Source organism: Phocoena phocoena, chromosome 10, assembly GCF_963924675.1.
Source record: "Phocoena phocoena chromosome 10, mPhoPho1.1, whole genome shotgun sequence".
NCBI lineage: Eukaryota > Metazoa > Chordata > Mammalia > Artiodactyla > Phocoenidae > Phocoena > Phocoena phocoena.
The window spans coordinates 39,684,261-39,702,667 of NC_089228.1; the positions used below are offsets into that span (position 1 = coordinate 39,684,261).

The 18,407-nt window shown below is 47.2% G+C and overlaps 1 protein-coding gene across 1 annotated transcript; it reads right to left on the minus strand.

Moving 5' to 3' along the window:
• Window positions 1-989: 989 nt before the first annotated feature.
• LOC136128873 (cathelicidin-5-like) lies at window positions 990-2,821 on the minus strand. The gene is made up of 4 exons (XM_065884874.1): window positions 2,624-2,821; window positions 1,890-1,997; window positions 1,676-1,747; window positions 990-1,091 (listed from the first exon to the last, which is right to left on the minus strand). The coding sequence occupies exons 1-4, from the start codon at window positions 2,819-2,821 to the stop codon at window positions 990-992; spliced, it is 480 nt and encodes a 159-aa protein (XP_065740946.1).
• Between the last annotated feature and the right edge of the window lie 15,586 nt (window positions 2,822-18,407).

Here is an 18,407-nt window from a genome sequence, read left to right on the forward strand (position 1 = left end):
GGAGGGGATGTGCATAGTGTCTGAAACACCCAGGCACACAGAGATGTGACCCATGTGTCACTCTGTATGTCTTTCACATTCATGCAGAGCTCTTCACCCTGATGAACAGGACCCTTCTTTTTTTTTAATTTAATTTAATTTATTTTTTTATACAGCAGGTTCTTATTAGTTATCTATTTTATACATATTAGTGTATATATGTCAATCCCAATCTCCCAGTTCATCCTACCACCACGACCACAACCCTCTCCCGCCGCTTTCCCCCTTGGTGTCCATAGGTTTGTTCTCTACATCTCAGGATGCTTCTTTTTAATGCTGCATATTTTTGTAGCAGGTAGTTCCCTAAACACAAGCCCACCACTGAAATCTCGGACCCAGCTAAAGAAACAGTGATGTGTTCAATGCCAGAGGAAAAGCCAGGAGGAGTAGGATTTTCCAGACTTCAGATTGTCAAGGAGAAATGGAACGCTATGGGCATTGTAACTGTAGGCTTAGCCCTAAGACTGAACTGTGTCTCTGTGAGTGTTTAACAAATGTCTGGCCCCTCCAGACTGTCACCACCATGTGAGTAGGGACCACATCCCCACCAGCACTGCACACAGAGCAGGTCTCCTTAAGTCCCTACTGGGTGTTGGAGGAGGAGGGCAGAGGTGTGTGAAGGGCACGAGAGAGACCCGAGAATGGAGACGCTGTTGGCCCTGCTTCCTCTCCCCATGTCCTCCTGGAAGGAACAGGGGCCTCACCCACGACTGTGTTTACAGGAGTGATCTCTCTCTCTCTCTCTCTCTCTCACACACAAACACACACACACACACACACACACACAAAGAGGCTACCGGGAGCTAAGGACTCGGTCCTGGTAAGTGGGAGGAGGGGAGACAAATGAAATTGATGCCTGGAGTAAGTTGCTTTCACAAGAATTTATTTCTCAGAGTCTAGAAGTCTGAACCAGGGCAGGCAGACACAGGTCTTTTCCCTGGGCTCACAATTCACCCAATTAATCTGATTATTGGGACGATAACTGGGCCATAGTTCTTCCAACCTCTTAGTATCTTCCTACCCAGGCTTCGCAGTCCCCCGACACTCTGGGGCTATGCAACAGGAAGAAACAAGTTACTATGGAAAATGGGCCCAGGGTAAGACCAGAATCCTCCCCACGTGGACATCCCCACTAACTGGGTGACTTCAGGAGACTTTGGGCCCCAGTTCACTTTCTGGCTGTGACCTTTGGAGCATGTGGTTGAAAACCTGCACCCACAGACAGATGAGGAAACTGGGGTCCACAGATGGCAAGGGGTTTCCCAGGGTCACAAGCCCATCCCAGCAAAGCTAGACGGGAGTAGGGGCTGAAAGCACATTACTCTAGTCAGTGCCTCTCAGAATTCAGCATAGTAGGAATCCCCTGGAGGCCTTGTGAAAATACAAACGGCTGGGCCCCAGCCCAGAGTCTGATTCAGGAGGTCTGATTGCGGCCTGGTAATCTGCCTTTCTGTCAAGTTCCCGGGTAGGACCCCACTTAGAGAACCACTGCTCTAAGGGATGGCAGAGCCAGGTGATGGAGGGGCCAGGTAGGAGGGCCTTTCTCTGCCCTGGAAGGGGCAGCGGGTAATTGGTCCAAAGGATGTTCCTCAACCCACCCTGTTATTAGCTCCACAACACAGAACGGGCCACTCACCACAGTGCAAGTGATATCGAAGTTGTCCCTGATCTGAGCCAGGGTGACTGTCCCCACACACTGTTTCACCAGCTGTAAGGGGAGGTTCAAGCTCAAACTGGAACCTCCGGACCATTGCCTCCCAGCCTCAGCCCAGGGGCTAGAAATCTTCCCCAAAGCCCCCTATTCAGCTCCCTGGGAAGCATCCACCAGCACTCTAAGCCCCCAGCCTCACCCCATTCTCCTTGAAGTCACACTGCTCCGGGGGCTGCTGGGTCGTCCTGGGGCACACGGTCTCCTTCACTGTGAAGCTCACAGGCTTCGGGGTGTCCAGGTCCTGATCCTGGTCAAGGATCAAAGTGGGGTGACTGGGCTCAAGCTCATGCTTCCTTCTCTGATCTGTCTCCCTGCCCCTCACCTAGACGGCAGCCTCTTCAGCCCTTCCTGTGTGCCTGGCCCTGGGTTTGGTGCTGGGTGCACAGGGGAAGGGGACAGAGCCCACTCCTGGACTCATGGGCACACAGAGAGCAGGAGGGGACCTCAGACCAGCTCTGATGAGAACACCTTCCCCACGGAGGGGCTGAGGCAAGTCAGGGACCACCTGCAGGGAAAGACCTTGTCACTGGAACCTCCAAGCTGAGCAGAGCCCTCCCTGGTAGGAAGACAATGAGGAACAGATGGGACTTAAAGCAGGGAAGTCACATCACAGACCAAGTAACCGCCCCCCCTACCTGGAGCTCCCAGAAAGCTCTGGAGCCCAGGGCACCTGTTCCCACAGTAGAGATGCTAAGGCAGGAAGCTCTCATGCTAGGAGGGGACCCAGCTCTGGGAAGGTTTCCTGGAAGAGGTGGGAGCCCACCTAGAGGGAGAAGTCCCTTCCTGACAGGAGGTACAGCCTGAGCAGAGGGGGTGACAGCGTGGCCAGGGCTGGCGGGAGACAGCCCCCTCCCCAGGGTCCTCCTGACTCACGGTCTTGGGAGGCAGGTCCAGTTCCAGGAGGCGGTAGAGATTAGCTTCTAAGGACCGCTCGTTGAACTGATCCAAAGCACGAAACACAGCTTCCCTGTAGCTGAGGGCCTGGGCGCTGGCCGAGGGCACCACTAGTCCCAGCAGCAATAGCCACAGTGACCACTGCCCCAGGGCGAGGCTGGCCCTCTGAGTCTCCATGGTCCCCAAGTCGGCCTCCTCCCAGCATGCAGGACCCTCCTTTATGCCCCTCCTGGGCCTGATGCAATGGCCCAACCACGCATCTTCCTGACCTGCCCCATCCCTGATCTCCTCCCTGGCTGTGAGCTGGACTTGCCTCAGCCCCTGTTGTTGCCTCACGGGATTGCTGGGCAGTGGGAGCGGGAAGCCTCCTGTGGAAGGTGAAGAAATGGTTTCTCCATCTCCCTGACAACATCTTGGCCTCTCCTGGGGGCCATGGGGAGTGTCATAGGCAGGGTTGCTCAAGAGCATTGAGTCCTCCAGGAGAGGGAAGACCAGGCTCTGTCTTACGTCCCCTCTGCCTCCACACTCTGGCCTCCTCAGGAATAGGGTAAAGGAGTGTATTCAGCACTCAATCTCCTCCTCTAGGCACTGTCTGGCACAGAGTAGCCATCAGTTAATGTCGATGAGTGGATGACTGTACCAGCTCCTTCTAGAGCCTTACACACCTAGCCAAACCCTAGGCAGACAGTCAACCCCACACCATCTTGTCTTTTGGGCCCAGCCCTCAGCCAGTCAGGGGCTTGGCTCCATTTGTCCCCTCTCCTGGATTCTTCTCCACTGACTTTCTCACTCTAAAAATGTCCCATCCCAAGTCCCTGCCAGCCGTGGCCTATTGCCCTGGCCCCTCCCAACCAAGCCTCAAGAATAGTCATGTAGAATTTTAAAAGTTCAATCTGGGATTCCTTATGAAAAGTTCCAGCAAAGCAGACTTAAAGGAGCCTATATGGTCAGTCACTTTTTCTTGCTGTACTCATATAAATAATCAGGCCAAGTTTATTGAAACTAGACTTAATTTGCAAGCAAATTAGTCTTACGTTGGTTATCTTTGATAAAAATGGGGGTAATTTTAGACAGAAAAATTATATTTCAGTAGAAAATTTAATATGTACTTGAGGATATTAAATACTAGTTCTGTTAATTGTCATTGAGGTTTTGTTGTCTACCTATAAACTGGTCTGGATACTGATTTCTCCTCATTTCCTCTAATATCTGGCTACAACTCTCCAAACTAATGTTTCAAATTTTTCTCCCATCCTCCTGACTTGGAATCATTGAGAACTAAAACTGCCATTTTCCTGAAGCTATGCAGGCTAAAATAGGACACTTAATATAAATTTCAGAGAAATCACCATAACAGCTCATGTATGGACAATCTTCATGTTTGTTGCTGTGTGGGCCACTCAGAAGCATCACCAGAGATTCAAACTGTGACTCGGGAAAATCTATTAGATTGCCACTGTCTGCCCTCACTCCATTTGAAGAGGATTTAAGCCCAACACCTAGAAATCTGGCTGCCTTCAGAAGTCAGAAATTGGGATTACAATCTGCTCCAGTCACACACCTTTGTTTTTTTTTAAATTTTTTTTGTTTTGATTGTTTCCATAGAAATGCCTCTCATTAAATACCTGATTGCTTGTACTCTGTAGGCCTAACTTGGGAAACCCACCTGCATCACTGCTTCCGAAAACGAGGCCTTTTAACTAAACCTTTTAACTAAACTGATCTATTCTCAGGACTAAGAGACTGGTTTGATGAGATATGGAGCAACCTACCAACTCTGGACAGGCTCAGACCTATTTCACAGGATGGTGCCAAATATTAACATTTTCCACAATATTATGCAAATCCTTGAACAAATTCCTAGGACCCTCAAGATCACTGACCTATTATCATGGCTGAAACCTTCAAGTTTGGGACAATGGCTCTAAACTGGATTTCAGACTATTGCCTGTATAATTATTATAAGATTTGCTACTACAGTCACTAAGGAGAACAGTATGGAGGTCCCTTAAAAAAAAAACAAAAACAAAACCACCATACGACCCAGCAATCCCACTACTGGGCATATACCCAGAGAAAACCATACTTCAAAAAGATACATGTGGGCTTCCCTGGTGGTGCAGTGGTTAAGAATCCGCCTGCCAATGCAGGCGGCACGGGTTCGAGCCCTGGTCCGGGAAGATCCCACATGTCGTGGAGCAACTAAGCCCGTGTGCCACAACTACTTAGCCTGCGCTCTAGAGCCCACGAGCCACAACTACTGAGCCCACGTGCCACAACTATTGAGGCCCGCAAGCCTAGAGCCTGTGCTCTGCAACAAGAGAGGCCACCGCAGTGAGAAGCCCACGCATCACAACGAAGAGCAGACCCCGCTTGCTGCAACTAGAGAAAGCCTGTGGGCAGCAACGAAGACCCAACACAGTCAAAAATAAATAAATAAATAAATAAATAAATAATTAAAAAAAAATACATGTACCACAATGTTCATTGCAGCACTATTTACAATAGGCAGGACATGGAAGCAACCTAAATGTCCACTGACAGATGAATGGATAAAGAAGATGTGGCACATATATACAGTGGAATATTACTCAGCCATAAAAATGAACGAAATTGAGTTATTTGTAGTGAGGTGGATGGACCTAGAGTCTGTCATACAGAGTGAAGTAAGTCAGAAAGAGAAAAACAAATAGCATATGATAACGCACATATATGGAATCTAAAAAAAAAAAAACGGTACTGATGAACTTAGTGGCAGGGCAGGAATAAAGATGCAGACGTAGAGAACAGACTTGAGGACACAGTGGGGGAAGGGGAGGCTGGGACATAGTGAGAGAGTAGCACTGACATATATATAATACTAAATGTAAAATAGATAGCTAGTGGGAAGCTGCTGCACAGCACGGGGAGATTAGCTCAGTGCTTTGTGACGACCTAGCGGGGTGTGATAGGGAGGGTGGGAAGGAGACTCAAAAGGGAGGGGATATGGGGATGTATGTATACATATAGCTGATTCACTTCTGTTGTAGAGTAGAAACTAACACACAATTGTAAAGCAATTATACTCCAATAGAGATGTATTTTAAAAAAAAGATTTACAACTGTAATCCTATTTAGATGTGTTTCTGGGTTATAACCTCTGACTTTTAGCATATCAACTACCCAGGTAGTTAAGGTCCTCACCATCGACTCTGATGCCCAGGCATCTCTTGGTGGATTGCAGTGTAAACGCTGACAGTTGATTGTTTTTTTCTTTCTCTCTTTTCTTTTCTTTTTTGTAATGCAAGTGCCTGATTTAAGCTTTGACAGCCAGGCATCCACTTCAAAGGTGGCTATCTTGAATAAACATGTTGTCAGCTGCGTGGCTAGATTAAAAAAGCCAGGCCACCTCCCCCTACTGAGGGTCCTTTGTTTCAGATTTCTTTAACTGATCATTTGGGCCACTTGTTTTTTCTCTTCCTGTGCTTTAAATTCCTGCTCTTATGTTTTAAATTCACCAATAAAAAGTGAGCCATTAGAAACCCTAGGCCCCCATCCTCAACTGCAATAAAAGCAGGACCCCAGGCCCATATTCTCTTTCTCTTTCTACCCTAGATGTCTTTGAGTGGCTCCAGTCATGCCACATAATTTCCCAGTCCCATAAATAATGAAACTTGTTTTTTTCAAAGTTCTCTGATGGCGACTGGTGAAGGGCATCGTGCAGTCATAATCAGAACCCCAAGGGCTGGTCCGTTCACAACACTGGCTGTTGATGATAGTCTGAGACCTGCACACAACACTGACCCTTGAGAGTCCTGCTGAGAGTCCTCAGCCAAGGGCTGCCTTCCTGGAGACAGCCGGGCTCAGGCAGAAGGCCATAGTTCCCCCTTCAGGAGTCTTGGCCGAAGAGGTGCTCTCACGAGGCCCAGCTCAGTCCTAGGCCCAATTCATTTCTCGAATGTCTGACCCTCCCAGAAGGCCCACTGCCCACCCCTCAAATGGAGCTCCCACATCTTATGCTAGCAAACCTGCCAGCTCCCACAATTGCTCCAGCCAACCACTTCCTTTTCCACCCTGCCTCCCTCCACAGCCCCTTGGAGAGCCAGGGCTGCATCCCAGCCCTCTGCCTGTGCACGGCCCTCACCATGTCCAGCTGTCCATCTCAGGGGCCATACCCACCAGCCAGCCACAGGGTCCCTGTGCAGCCAGCTCTCTCACAGTGAGTTCTGCCCATTGGATCTTCTGGGGTCCTTATCTGTAAGCCAGCTGACCTCCATGGGGCCTGCCTCAGCTTACTAGAGATGCACTAATAATACGGACCCTCCCAAAGCGAAGGGTTTGGAGTCTCAACCAGAACTTTCTCTGATGAAGGAAATATTCTGTATCTGTGCTATCTAGTATGGCAGCCATTAAACACACATGGCTACTGAGCGCTTGAAATGTGACTTGTGCAACTGAGGAACTGACTTCTTAATTTAATTTTCATTAATTTAAGTGGCCACATGTGTATAAGACAGTGGTAAAGATCCTTTTTTCTTTGGTCTCCTTGCAAAATTTTTCTCCTCCTTTATAGCTCCATATTCCAAGGTGTTTGCGGCAAGAGGATCGCCTTTAACAACCCCAAAAATGTTAGGCCTTGCCCACTCAGCTCAGGACCAAAAGGAACCTCTTAGGATTTGCAGAAATCGACTGTTGTCCTGTCCACACTGACTTGAGAGGGAATAGAGCTCTCAAAGGGAGGCCTTTGTCCCAGAACCATGTTCTTCCTCGCAAGTACCGCTGACCTTCGCTCCACCCCTGCTGGGACAGGAAGGGAGAATCATAGTGCTATTGCCATTTCACAGATGAATAAACTGAGGCCAGCCCAGACCAGGATAAAGCAACTTACCCAAGATACCAAACTACTCAGAGACAGATGTAAGGCTGAGGCTCCAACCTCTCCCAGCTTCAGCTCACCCTCTCATCCCCCTCTTCCCCTTGCAGATGATGGGAGGACAGCAGAAACCATCTTGAAAAGGGTAAGTTCTCATGCTTACCATACATCCCAGAAATTCCACTCCTAGGTATTTACCATCAAGAAATGAAAACATTCCTCCACACAAAAATTTGTACAAGAATGTGTAAAGCAACTTGATAATAGTCAAAACCCAGGAACAACGCAGATGTCCATCAGCAAGTCCATCAAATTGCAGGACATCCACACGATGGAATGCTACTTGCCAGTAAAAAAGAACAAACTGGTGATATGCGCATCACGAATGAACCTCATAAACATTATGCTAGACATTATGATAAGTGAAAGATGTCCGATGCAAAAGATCACATATTGCATGATTCTATTTATATGAAACCTCCAGAAAAGGAAAAACTATTGTGATAGGAAATAGATCAGTGGCTGCCAGGGGCCAGGTTTAGGAAGACAAGGTAGACTGCAAAGGGCCATGAGGGAACATTTTGGGTAATGAAAATGTTCTACATCCTAATTGTGGTGATGGTTGCACGATTGTGCATTTTTGTCAAAGCTGAAATAATTACATTAAAACTGTGAGTTTTATGGTAGATAATTTATATCTCAGTTTCAAAAGTTTTAGAGCAGGGGGGGAAGCACCGGCAATGTGTGGGCAATTGTTTGGTCTCCCCAGCTCTCCGTGGCCACAGAGCCCACGCTCACATGAACTGGCCCTTGAGCCACTGAAGATGACAGAAAGAGGTGAAGGCAAGGAAGAGCAGTAGCCCTGCAGCTGCCCCCTCCCTGCCAACTCAGGAAGGCTCTGAGTGTGCCTGGGGGAGGGAGGCCCCAGCCATGCTTAGGAGACCACCAACCTGGGGCTGGGGCAAGCCCCTAGCCCACTCTGTGTTTCCATTACCTCTGTGAAGTGAATGTGAGGGCTGCATGGATTAAGTGGGTACTTCTCAGAGCATGTTCCATGGACTAGGGGTGGTTGTGCAAGATTCCCAAGAAAAGGGTCCCATGGTCAAAGAAGTATGTGAACCCTCCCTTGCTGTTTCCCGGAGACTCACAATACACGTTAGCTTACTAAAGGCTGTGAGAGTCCTGCAGGAAAGGAACATGTTTCACTCTGATTAGCCCCAATTTCCTCAATTGTGCCCCTTTTTTCACAGAACACACAAACATCCCAGAAGGCCCAGGGCATGCCTTGGAGCCTGGATCTTAGGCTCAAAGGATTGGAATGGGTCCAGCCCCAAGTCCTCTAGGGCAGGTATTGCTCAGGGCTAGAAAGGTCTAGGTTCTGGAAACTGTCAGTGAAAATAATCAATAAGCAATCTATAATAAGAATAGAAGAGAGTTTTATTTGAGCCAAACTGAGGACTATAGCCCAGAAACCATCTTCCCAGATTACTCTGAGAAACTGCTCCTGAGAACCGTGGCTCTCAGCACAGCTTTATATCTTCTCAGAACAAAGAACATTAAACAAGTCAGGGATACATCTTTTCAAGGTTTCAAAAAAAACAGACCAGCATGTCCACAGCGAGTCAGTATGTCCTTGGCACCTGGGAAGGGAGCCTTATCATCAAAGGAGGAGTACCAGCACTGGTGTCCCAGGAAGGGAAGCATTTAAGCTTTCCCCCATCCCCCACCCCAGGACACACGGCTTGCGGGATCTCAGTTCCTTGACCAGGGATTGAACCCGGGCTGCAGCAGTGAAAGCCTGGAATCCTAACCCCTAGGCCACCAGGGAACTTTAATAAACCCTAAGCTTTATTTTTAACATGGGCATTCTTTATTTTTTTTTTTTTTCCGGTACGTGGGCCTCTCACTGTTGTGGCGTCTCCCGCCGCGGAGGACGCGCAGGCCCAGCGGCCATGGCTCACGGGCCCAGCCACTCCGCGGCATGTGGGATCTTCCCAGACGGGGGCACGAATCCGTGTCCCCTGCATCGGCAGGCGGACTCTCAACCACTGCGCCACCAGGGAAGCCCAACATGGGCATTCTTTACTTCTGGTCAATGTGCCCTTTTCTTTAATAATTAAAACAGATATACAATGTATGTTTGATAGGCCACAAACAGGCTGTCTTAGTTACCATAAACTTCAAGTTAACTCGTGTATAAGCCAGAATGACTCCCCCATACCTCAATATGTGAAAATTTCTTTTATCAAAACCATGAGCCCGGGCTTCCCTGGTGGCGCAGTGGCTGAGAGTCCGCCTGCCGATGCAGGGGACGTGGGTTCGTGTCCCAGTCCGGGAAGATCCCACATGTCACGGAGCGGCTGGGCTCGTGAGCCATGGCCGCTGAGCCTGCGCGTCCGGAGCCTGTGCTCCGCGACGGGAGAGGCCACAGCAGTGAGAGGCCCGCGTACCGCAAAAAAAAAAAAAAAAAAAAAAACAAACCATGAGCCCTTCTTCTATCTGCCATCCCCCAACAAGGCACCTTGCCTAATGGGGGCCTTTGTCAACCAGTCATCAGCAGGATGGCACAAGAGTCTCTAACTCAACCAGGACAGGAGGGAGCCCCAGGAACAACTTCACCTCCCAGAGGCCCAGGGATTGAGAAAGACTGGGACAGGGCAATGTTACCACAAGTCCACCTTCCTGGTCTCCAGCCCCTTCCAGCCCCCGGCACAAAGTCTTTCCTCTCCTCCCAGGACAATCTGTGAGGTGAATAGCACCCAGGTGCAAGCTGTAAGGAGGGCCCAGCTGCTAGCCAGGACCTCTGACTTCCAGAGGGAGTCAGACTCACTTCTTAGAAGTTTATTTCAAACTTCTGAGAAGTGTTTACACTACTTGCTTTGTTCTCTCTTGCTAATGCCTCTGTGTGGTACACTGATCAGGAGTCATTCCTCCCATTTCCTGGAGGGGTGCAACCGAGACCAACAGTGATCAAGAGGCTGACACATATGATAAAGGGCCAGCTGAGACTAGCAACACAGGTTTGGGGCTCCCGCCCCTGAGCTCGTCCCACCCTGAAAAAGGCTCTAGAGGGACTTCCCTAGTGGTGCAGTGGTTAAGAATCCGTCTGCCAATGCAGGGGACATGGTTCAAGCCCTGGTCAGAGAAGATCCCACGTGTCATGGAGCAGCTAAGCCTGCGAGCCATAACTACTGAGCCCGCGCCTGGAGCCCGAGAGCCACAACTACTGAAGCCCAGGCGCCTAGAGCCCGTGCTCCACAACAAAGAGAAGCCTCCGCGATGAGAAGCCCATGAGCCGCAATGAAGAGTAGCCCCTGCTCTCCGCAGCTAGAGAAAGCCCATGTACAGCAACGAAGACCCAAGGCAGCCAAAAAAAAAAAAAAAAGGCTCTAGAAGCAGAGATTGGGGTGCATTCACTTTTTCACACGTGGCAAGTCCCTCTAGCTGCCTTTTCTACCAACAACACTCCTCAATTCGGTCCCCAAGAATATTCTCCTGGGAAACAAGTGCCCTCTGGTGGCCTCTTTGAGTGCTACACCAATGTCCACCGGGGAAGAGTGGCAGAAAAAGTCAACCTTTTCAGAAGAGAAAAGGGACCACAAGGACCTGCCTCACCACCCCAAGCCATAAGTTCAGTTCATCTTCCTTGCGGGGAGAGGAGGGGAGAGGAATGCTGGTGTCTCGAGGCCCTTTCTAACCCCACTGCCTTCAGGATAACATTCACATCCTTAGTTTTCATTTACACCACAAACATTTCTCCTTCTGGCTACGAGCCAGGCTCTATGCTGCTGCTACTTGGAACAAGAGGCCGCCATGCCCCAGATGAACTTCAAGGCTGTTCTCCCTCCCTGTGCCTGCTTCCCACCCTTGAGTGGCCAAATGGCTTCCTCTGTCATGACCTCTCCAAATAATTTTTTTTAAAAATTTTTATTGGAGTATAGTTGATTTACAATGCTGTTAAAGCATTTTTTTTTTTTTAGGAGCAACTGCACAGAGGTGGAAAATCTGGAGTACGGTGTCCTGAAATCCAAGTGCAGAAAATATTTCTAGAAGGGAGTAGTGAACTGTATCCAGTGCTATAACAGATGGCTGCTGAGCAGAGTAAGACAGGCATGCGAATTGGTACTAGGTTCAGCAAAATGAAGGTCCCTGGAGAATTTGCCAGATGCCATTTCCACGGAGTCGGCAGGGTGAATGTCTGGTTGGAGTGGGTTCAAGAGAAAATGGGAGGTTCGGAGATTTGGATGGACATGTATATACTAATATGTATAAAAGAGATAACTAATAAAAAAAATACTTTTCCAAAAAAAAAGAGAGAAAATGGGAGGAGAGAAGTTAGAGACAACTTTTTTGTGTTTTATTATGAAGGAAAGGACTATAGCTGGAGGGGAAAGTGGGGTCAAGGGAAAGTTATTTTGTTACTAACAGGAAACATTTCACTGAAATATACTATTCATATAGAAAAGTGAACAAATCAGGAGCCTGCAGCTCAGTGAATTTCCACAAGGTGAGCACATTCATGTAAAAAGTCCTCCTCTTCCCTCTTGCGTCTGGGAACATATGTATAACTGATTCACTTTGTATAACTGATTCACTTTGTTATAAAGCAGAAACTAACACACCATTGTAAAGCAATTATACCCCAATAAAGATGTTAAAAAAAAAAAAAAGTCCTCCTCATGGCCTTTTCTAGTCACCACCCCCCCCAGAGATCACCAGGACCTAATTTCTATTACCAAGGTTAAAAAGCAGGACTTTGTTTAACTTTATGCTGCGGAGTCAAACAGTATGTCCTCTTCCATGTCTAGCTTACGCTCAACATCGATTGTGAGATTCATCCATGGTGTAGTTTTTTTTGTTTTCTTAAATTTATTTATTTTATTTATTTATTTTTGGCTGCGTTGGGTCTTCGTTGCCTTGCGAGGGCTTTCTCTAGAGTGGAGGCTACTCTTCGTTGCGGTGCCCGGGCTTCTCATTGGGGTGGCTTCTCTTGTTGCGGAGCACGGGCTCTAGGTGAGTGGGCTTCAGTAGTTGTGGCACGTGGGCTCAGTAGTTGTGGCTTGCGGGCTCTAGAGCGCAAGCTCAGTAGTTGTGGTGCACGGGCTTATTTGCTCTGCGGCATGTGGGATCTTCACGGACCAGGCCTCAAACCCATGTCCCCTGCACTGGCAGGCAGATTCTTAATCACTGAGCCACCAGGGAAGTCCCAATGGTGTAGTTTTTACTTTTCATTGCTGTATGAAAGAACCTCCAGGTACCCATTCTATGGTTGATAGGCATTTGGGTTGCTCTCTGCTGGAGCTAAAACGAATAACGTGGCTATGAACATTTGTTTAAGTGCTTGTTGGTACACTTTGAACTGTACTATACCTTCTGTGCCATCTCTTGCCATCCCAGAGCCTTCCTGTGGCTTCTTCCTCACCTCCCACCTCTACCACTCACTCAACACGATGAAGACCTCTGCATGGCCCCCTTCAGTGACTCCCTTCAGTCACCAGGATTGAACCATAGACTGGCCACTCCTGCCTTGCGGTGGCTTCTCCAGCCCCACCTTCCTGGGCCTCTCCTGCTGCATCCAGGCTTCAGTGCTGGTGCCCTCCAGAGCCAGCCTCCTAAAATACTCCTTGCACACCCTCAGTGGACATTATCATCCTTATGCTAATGAACTCCAAATCTCTCTCCAGTGCCAACCCGCAGACAGTAGACAAGCCCAAAACCGAGCTCATCAGATTCCTCCAAGAACTGTGCCTCTTATTGTTGAAATAATGCCACCACCCACCCAGGTGCTTAAGTCCTTTCCTAGAAATCATTCTAGACTCCTCCCGTTCCCTCCCCCACCTCAATGACTCAGATATCAAAACCCAGTGAGCTCCATCTCCTTCCTCAGCTCCTAAGGTCACTCACACCCCTCTTCCCATTGTTGAGACCTCACCCCGCTTCCCACCGCCTCGGTTCAGGATCTTGCCATTCCCCACCGGAACTATTTGGACAGCCCCTTCCTTGTTCCCCAGGCTTCCCTACTCTCCCCCACTGACCCACCCTGCAGCAATTTTCATCCACCCTCCACACCCTCCACTGTCCACAGGATGAGGCCAATCCCTTCAGCTTGCTCAATCTTTCAAGAATTGTCCCCTTCCTCCCACTTGTGTCCTCACAGCCATTCCCATGAGCCCGTTCTGCAGAAGTAGTATCCTCACCTCCTGGCTTCTGAGGCCTCTTTCCTCTCCTTAAAAATCACCCCACCTCACCCCACCCCGAATCACCCTTTTCCAACAACCTACACCCTCAAGCTTCAGTAGCTTTAATCTCCTTTGGGAAGTCCCCCCTTCCTTCCCACTCCAGCTTTCTGAGTCTCCATCTCCACCCCTCCTCCTAGCTCCACCAGCCTGCCCCAGACAGCATCCATTATCATGATAATGCTTTCATCACTGTAAGCATTCCTCTGTGAGACTGTATTTGGCAGATGTAAGGCTGCTGAGGGTAGGGATTGTGGCATTTTATTTCTAGCACAAGGTTTGTCCCAGTAGGCAATGAATAAACATTTGTTGAGTGAATGAACGCAAGAACAGGGATGTTGAGCCAAGTAATAAACTACACAAAACAGGAGGAATGGGAAGGAATTTTTCTGAGATTTTTTTGGGGGGCCGCTCTGCGAGCAGCTTGAGGAATCTTAGTTCCTGACCAGGGATTGAACTCAGGCCACGGCAGGTTAACCGCCGAGTCCTAACCACTGGACTGCCCGGGAATTCCCACATTATTTTTTCATACAGCTTTTGAGATGAACACCATTATTAGCTTACTGAGCCTATCGGCCACTGCTTTTCAAAGTGTAGGTCACAGGCCATCACAACACATTTATTTTAGGGATTCATAGCTAGGATTTTTTTAAAATTTCAAATTTTTTCATAGCTAGGATTTTTAAGTCACAAAAATAAAAGAGAAAACAGTGTATTACAGGTAGTACTGAGTAAATGATGTATTGAAAACTTTTTGATATGTGTGTTCCAGGTCATGGGTCCAAAACGTATGGGAGCCCCTGCTTTAAGCAGTTGGGGGGTACAGGAAAGGGCTTCAAACAGAGGGTGAGAGGAGATCAGATTTGCATTTAGAAAGAGCATTTACGGGTCAAGGGCTTGGGAGTCCAGCCAGATCAGGTCAGCAGCGGGGAAAGAACAGGCAGGTGAAGGTGCCGGTGCCTTTTCCTGCCAAGGGCACTAGGCAGGGTCACAAGTCCAGTTAGGAAGGAAAGAGAAGTAAGTGGACTTGAGGTAAGTAGAGTTGTGAGTTGCCGGCGGGCCACTCTAGGTGAATTCAGATGTGGGACAGGAATTCAGGCGAGATATTCTTATCAGTAACGGGAATTTGGGAGTTCTCTGCCGTAATGCAGGAGGCCAAAAAAGTACTGGGGGTGGGTTTCACTGTTCAGGAAGCACCCACAAAAGAATGGGCAGAGGTGGGGGTGCGGTTTCTGCTAGAAAAGTTTGTTATCCCAGAGCAGACATTTAACCATGAGACAAGATTTAGCCTGTGCTTAGAATACCATCCTACAGAGCTTGTTACCCAGCACAAACCAGGATAAACACAAGTTATGTATTAAAATAATGTGTGGGATCTCTGGAATTCAGTGGCCTTAAAAGTCATTCAGTTAAGTGGTTCCCAAACCTGTGTTTCAGAACAATTCATAGAGCTTTCTGATTATACAGATTCCAGGCAGGGCCCTACACCAAGCCTATGAAGTCAAAATATCCAAGGGAGACCAGAGAATCTCTATTTTCAAACAAGCTCCCCAAACTGGTAGCAATTAAAAAAAAAAAAAAAAAAAGAGGAAATTTATCTGTTAATATGGAACCAACTCCAAGATATATGAAGTGGAAAAAAGCGAGATTCAGGACAGTGTTTATAACATGTTGTTGCCGTCTGTGAAAAATGAAAAGTATGTGTGGCGGAATATGTAAATGCACTTGTTAGCACAGACACAGGCTCTAGGAGACACACACACACAAAGCTGGCCAGTGATGACCAACGGGGAGAAAACAGGGTAGACAGGGATGGGAGGGAGATTTTGTCTAGGCCTTTTTTGGTATCATTTGAATTTGTCCCATGTAAATGGATTGCGAACTCAGTAAATAAATAACTAAGTAAAAGTCAAAACTCCCCAGATAACTGTATTGTAGAACTAGGATCTGGGAACCCTCGATGCTAGGTACTCCTCACCCCCACAGCATCTAAGACCCTGGTTATACAGACTTGTGGACTGCTCATTCCACCTTGGAAAGCTTTGTTAGTTCTGACTTTCCTTTTCAGTGTTAATCTGAAACCTTGTAGCCTCCAGGGAGGCTCACGCTGCCTCAGGTAACCATGCAGAATAAATCCAATCTGGCTAACAGCACAGGTGGGTGAAAGAAGAATGGGCACATGTAAAATATTAAATCAGCCAGGGTTATCTTTTTCAAATATAAATGTAAACCTTTCAATTATTTCCCATTGCCCTTGAGATAAATTTGCAGAATGTGGTCTACAAGCCCCTGCAGAGTCTGTGCCCTCTGCAACAACCCCTCCCCCTCGTTCTCTGCCACAAGGTGGGGAGGGGGGGGCTCCTCCCAGCCTCAGAGATTTTGCTTAGGGTCTGTCCCTCTGCCCAGAACACGCTTTCTTCCACCTCCTAAAGACTTATCCTCCCGGACACTTCCTCAGAGATTCCCTGACGGTACCAGACCAGATTAAATTCCCTTCTTAAACACTCTCAAAGCAGTCACACTTTTTCTTTGCAGCATGTATTCGATCTATATGTACTGAGGGTTTCCCTGAATCAGGCACTAGAGTAGAGAAAATGAAAGGGAGGGGTCCCTATCCTTTTGAGTTTATTATCTTTTTGGGGGGGGATTAAATTATCACAGAAACCAGTGTAAACACGTGGTGCCTGGAATGTGGATGGTAACAGGGGAATGTGTCAGTGACAGTATCTGAGGGTAGAGCTTTCTTAAAAGGGTGGGTGTTAGTTGAGTGAAGAAGAGTATTCCAGGCAAATCTCCAAGGAAGCATTAACCCTGTCTGTTTGGATCTGGCAAATTGGTAGGCTCACAGTAGAGACTGAATGAACGAGTGAACAAAAATCGACTTGCCCCAAAGCAGAGCTAGATTAGAATTCAGACCTCTCAATTCACAGCGCAGGGCTCTTCCCTTCCCCCCAGAGCTGCTCCAGGACTTTGGAGAGCATTCCTGAGTGAATGGGGAAAAGGGTTTGGTTAAATTATTTCTTTTCTTTTGCTTTTATTTCACAATCCATGGACCCAAACATTAAAAAAAAAAAAAAAGTCATCCTCAACACTTCATCAACCTTTTTTTTTAAAAAAAAATTTTTATTTATTTATTTATTTATTTGGCTGCACCGGGTCTTAGTTGCGGCAAACTGGGATCTTTGTTGCTGCGTGTGGGATCTTTAGTTTTGGCGTGTGAACTCTTAGTTGCGGCACGTGGGATGCAGTTCCCTGACCAGGGATCGAACCCAGGCCCCCTGCATTGGGAGCGTGGAGTCTTAGCCACTGGACCGCCAGGGAAGTCCCCAACAACATTTAGAAAGGAAAAACAAAAAAGGTTCTCTAACATTTCGGACACAGTTTTCATTCCAATACTTGGATTGCTGGTGCAAATGCTTCAGTATGTCAACCTACTTGGGCAAATCCCATTCAGGAAATGTCTGCTCGGGCAAGGACTTTCCATTCCTTTAACCATGAAACAAATATTGACTGTATAATTATAGTGTATGTCCATACAAAAAGTTCAAAATGTTGACCATTGTTTCTTTGAAGATGGTAGAATTATGGATGATTTTTTTAAATTATAACTATCTGTATTTTCTAAGGCTGTAATTATTTTGTATTATTTGCATAATACAAACCTTTGAAAGCAAAAGCTTTTTATTTATTTTTTTAGTTGAAGCACAGTTGATTTACAATGTTATGTTAGTTTCAGATGTACAGCACAGTGATTTAGTTATACATACATACATTCTTTTTTATATTCTTTTCCCTTACAGGTTATTACAAAATATTGAGTATAGTTTCCTGTGCTATACAGTAGGTCCTTGTTCGTTATCTATTTTACATATAGTAGTGTATATATGTTAATCCCATCCTCCTAATTTATCCCTCCACCCCAGCAAAAGCTTTTTAAAGAAATATTTAATGAATTTAACGGTAGGCCCAAAACAGAGGTAGTGGTCATAATCTCAACCAGACACCTAAAATAAATATACAATCTGAATAATCAAGAGTATTTGCTCTAAACATGCTATCTAAAGACAAGTCCTCTTAAGGACTGATTGCTGTACCTCTGCCTCTCTCATAAAATCATTCATTCTAGGAGTTGCCACTGGTACAGAGGATATAACAACAAATCTGGTCATCTATAAAATGGGGACAATTCCTGTCTCATAGAACTGTTTAAGAATTAAACGAATTAGGGCTTCCCTGGTGTCAGAGTGACAATCTGTCTGCCAATGCAGGGTACATGGGTTCGAGCCCTGATGCAGGAAGATCCCATATGCCGCGAAGCAACTAAGCACATGTGCCACAACTACTGAACCTATGCTCTAGAGCCCGTGAGCCACAACTACTGAGCCCATGTGCCACAACTACTGAGCCTGCGCCCTAGAGCAACGAGAAGCCACCGCAGTGAGAAGCCCGTGCACCACAACGAAGAGTAGCCCCCGCTCCCCACAACGAGAAAGCCCACGCGCAGCAACGAAGACCCAACGCAGCCAAAAATAAATAAATTTTTAAAAAAAGAATCAAACGAATTAATAGATAAAGCCCCTGGAACACGGGAACCTAAGCACTTCATAAGCATTAGCTATTATTATATTTACGGTATTACTATCCCAATGAGGTAAGAAAGGGTGGGAGAGAAGGA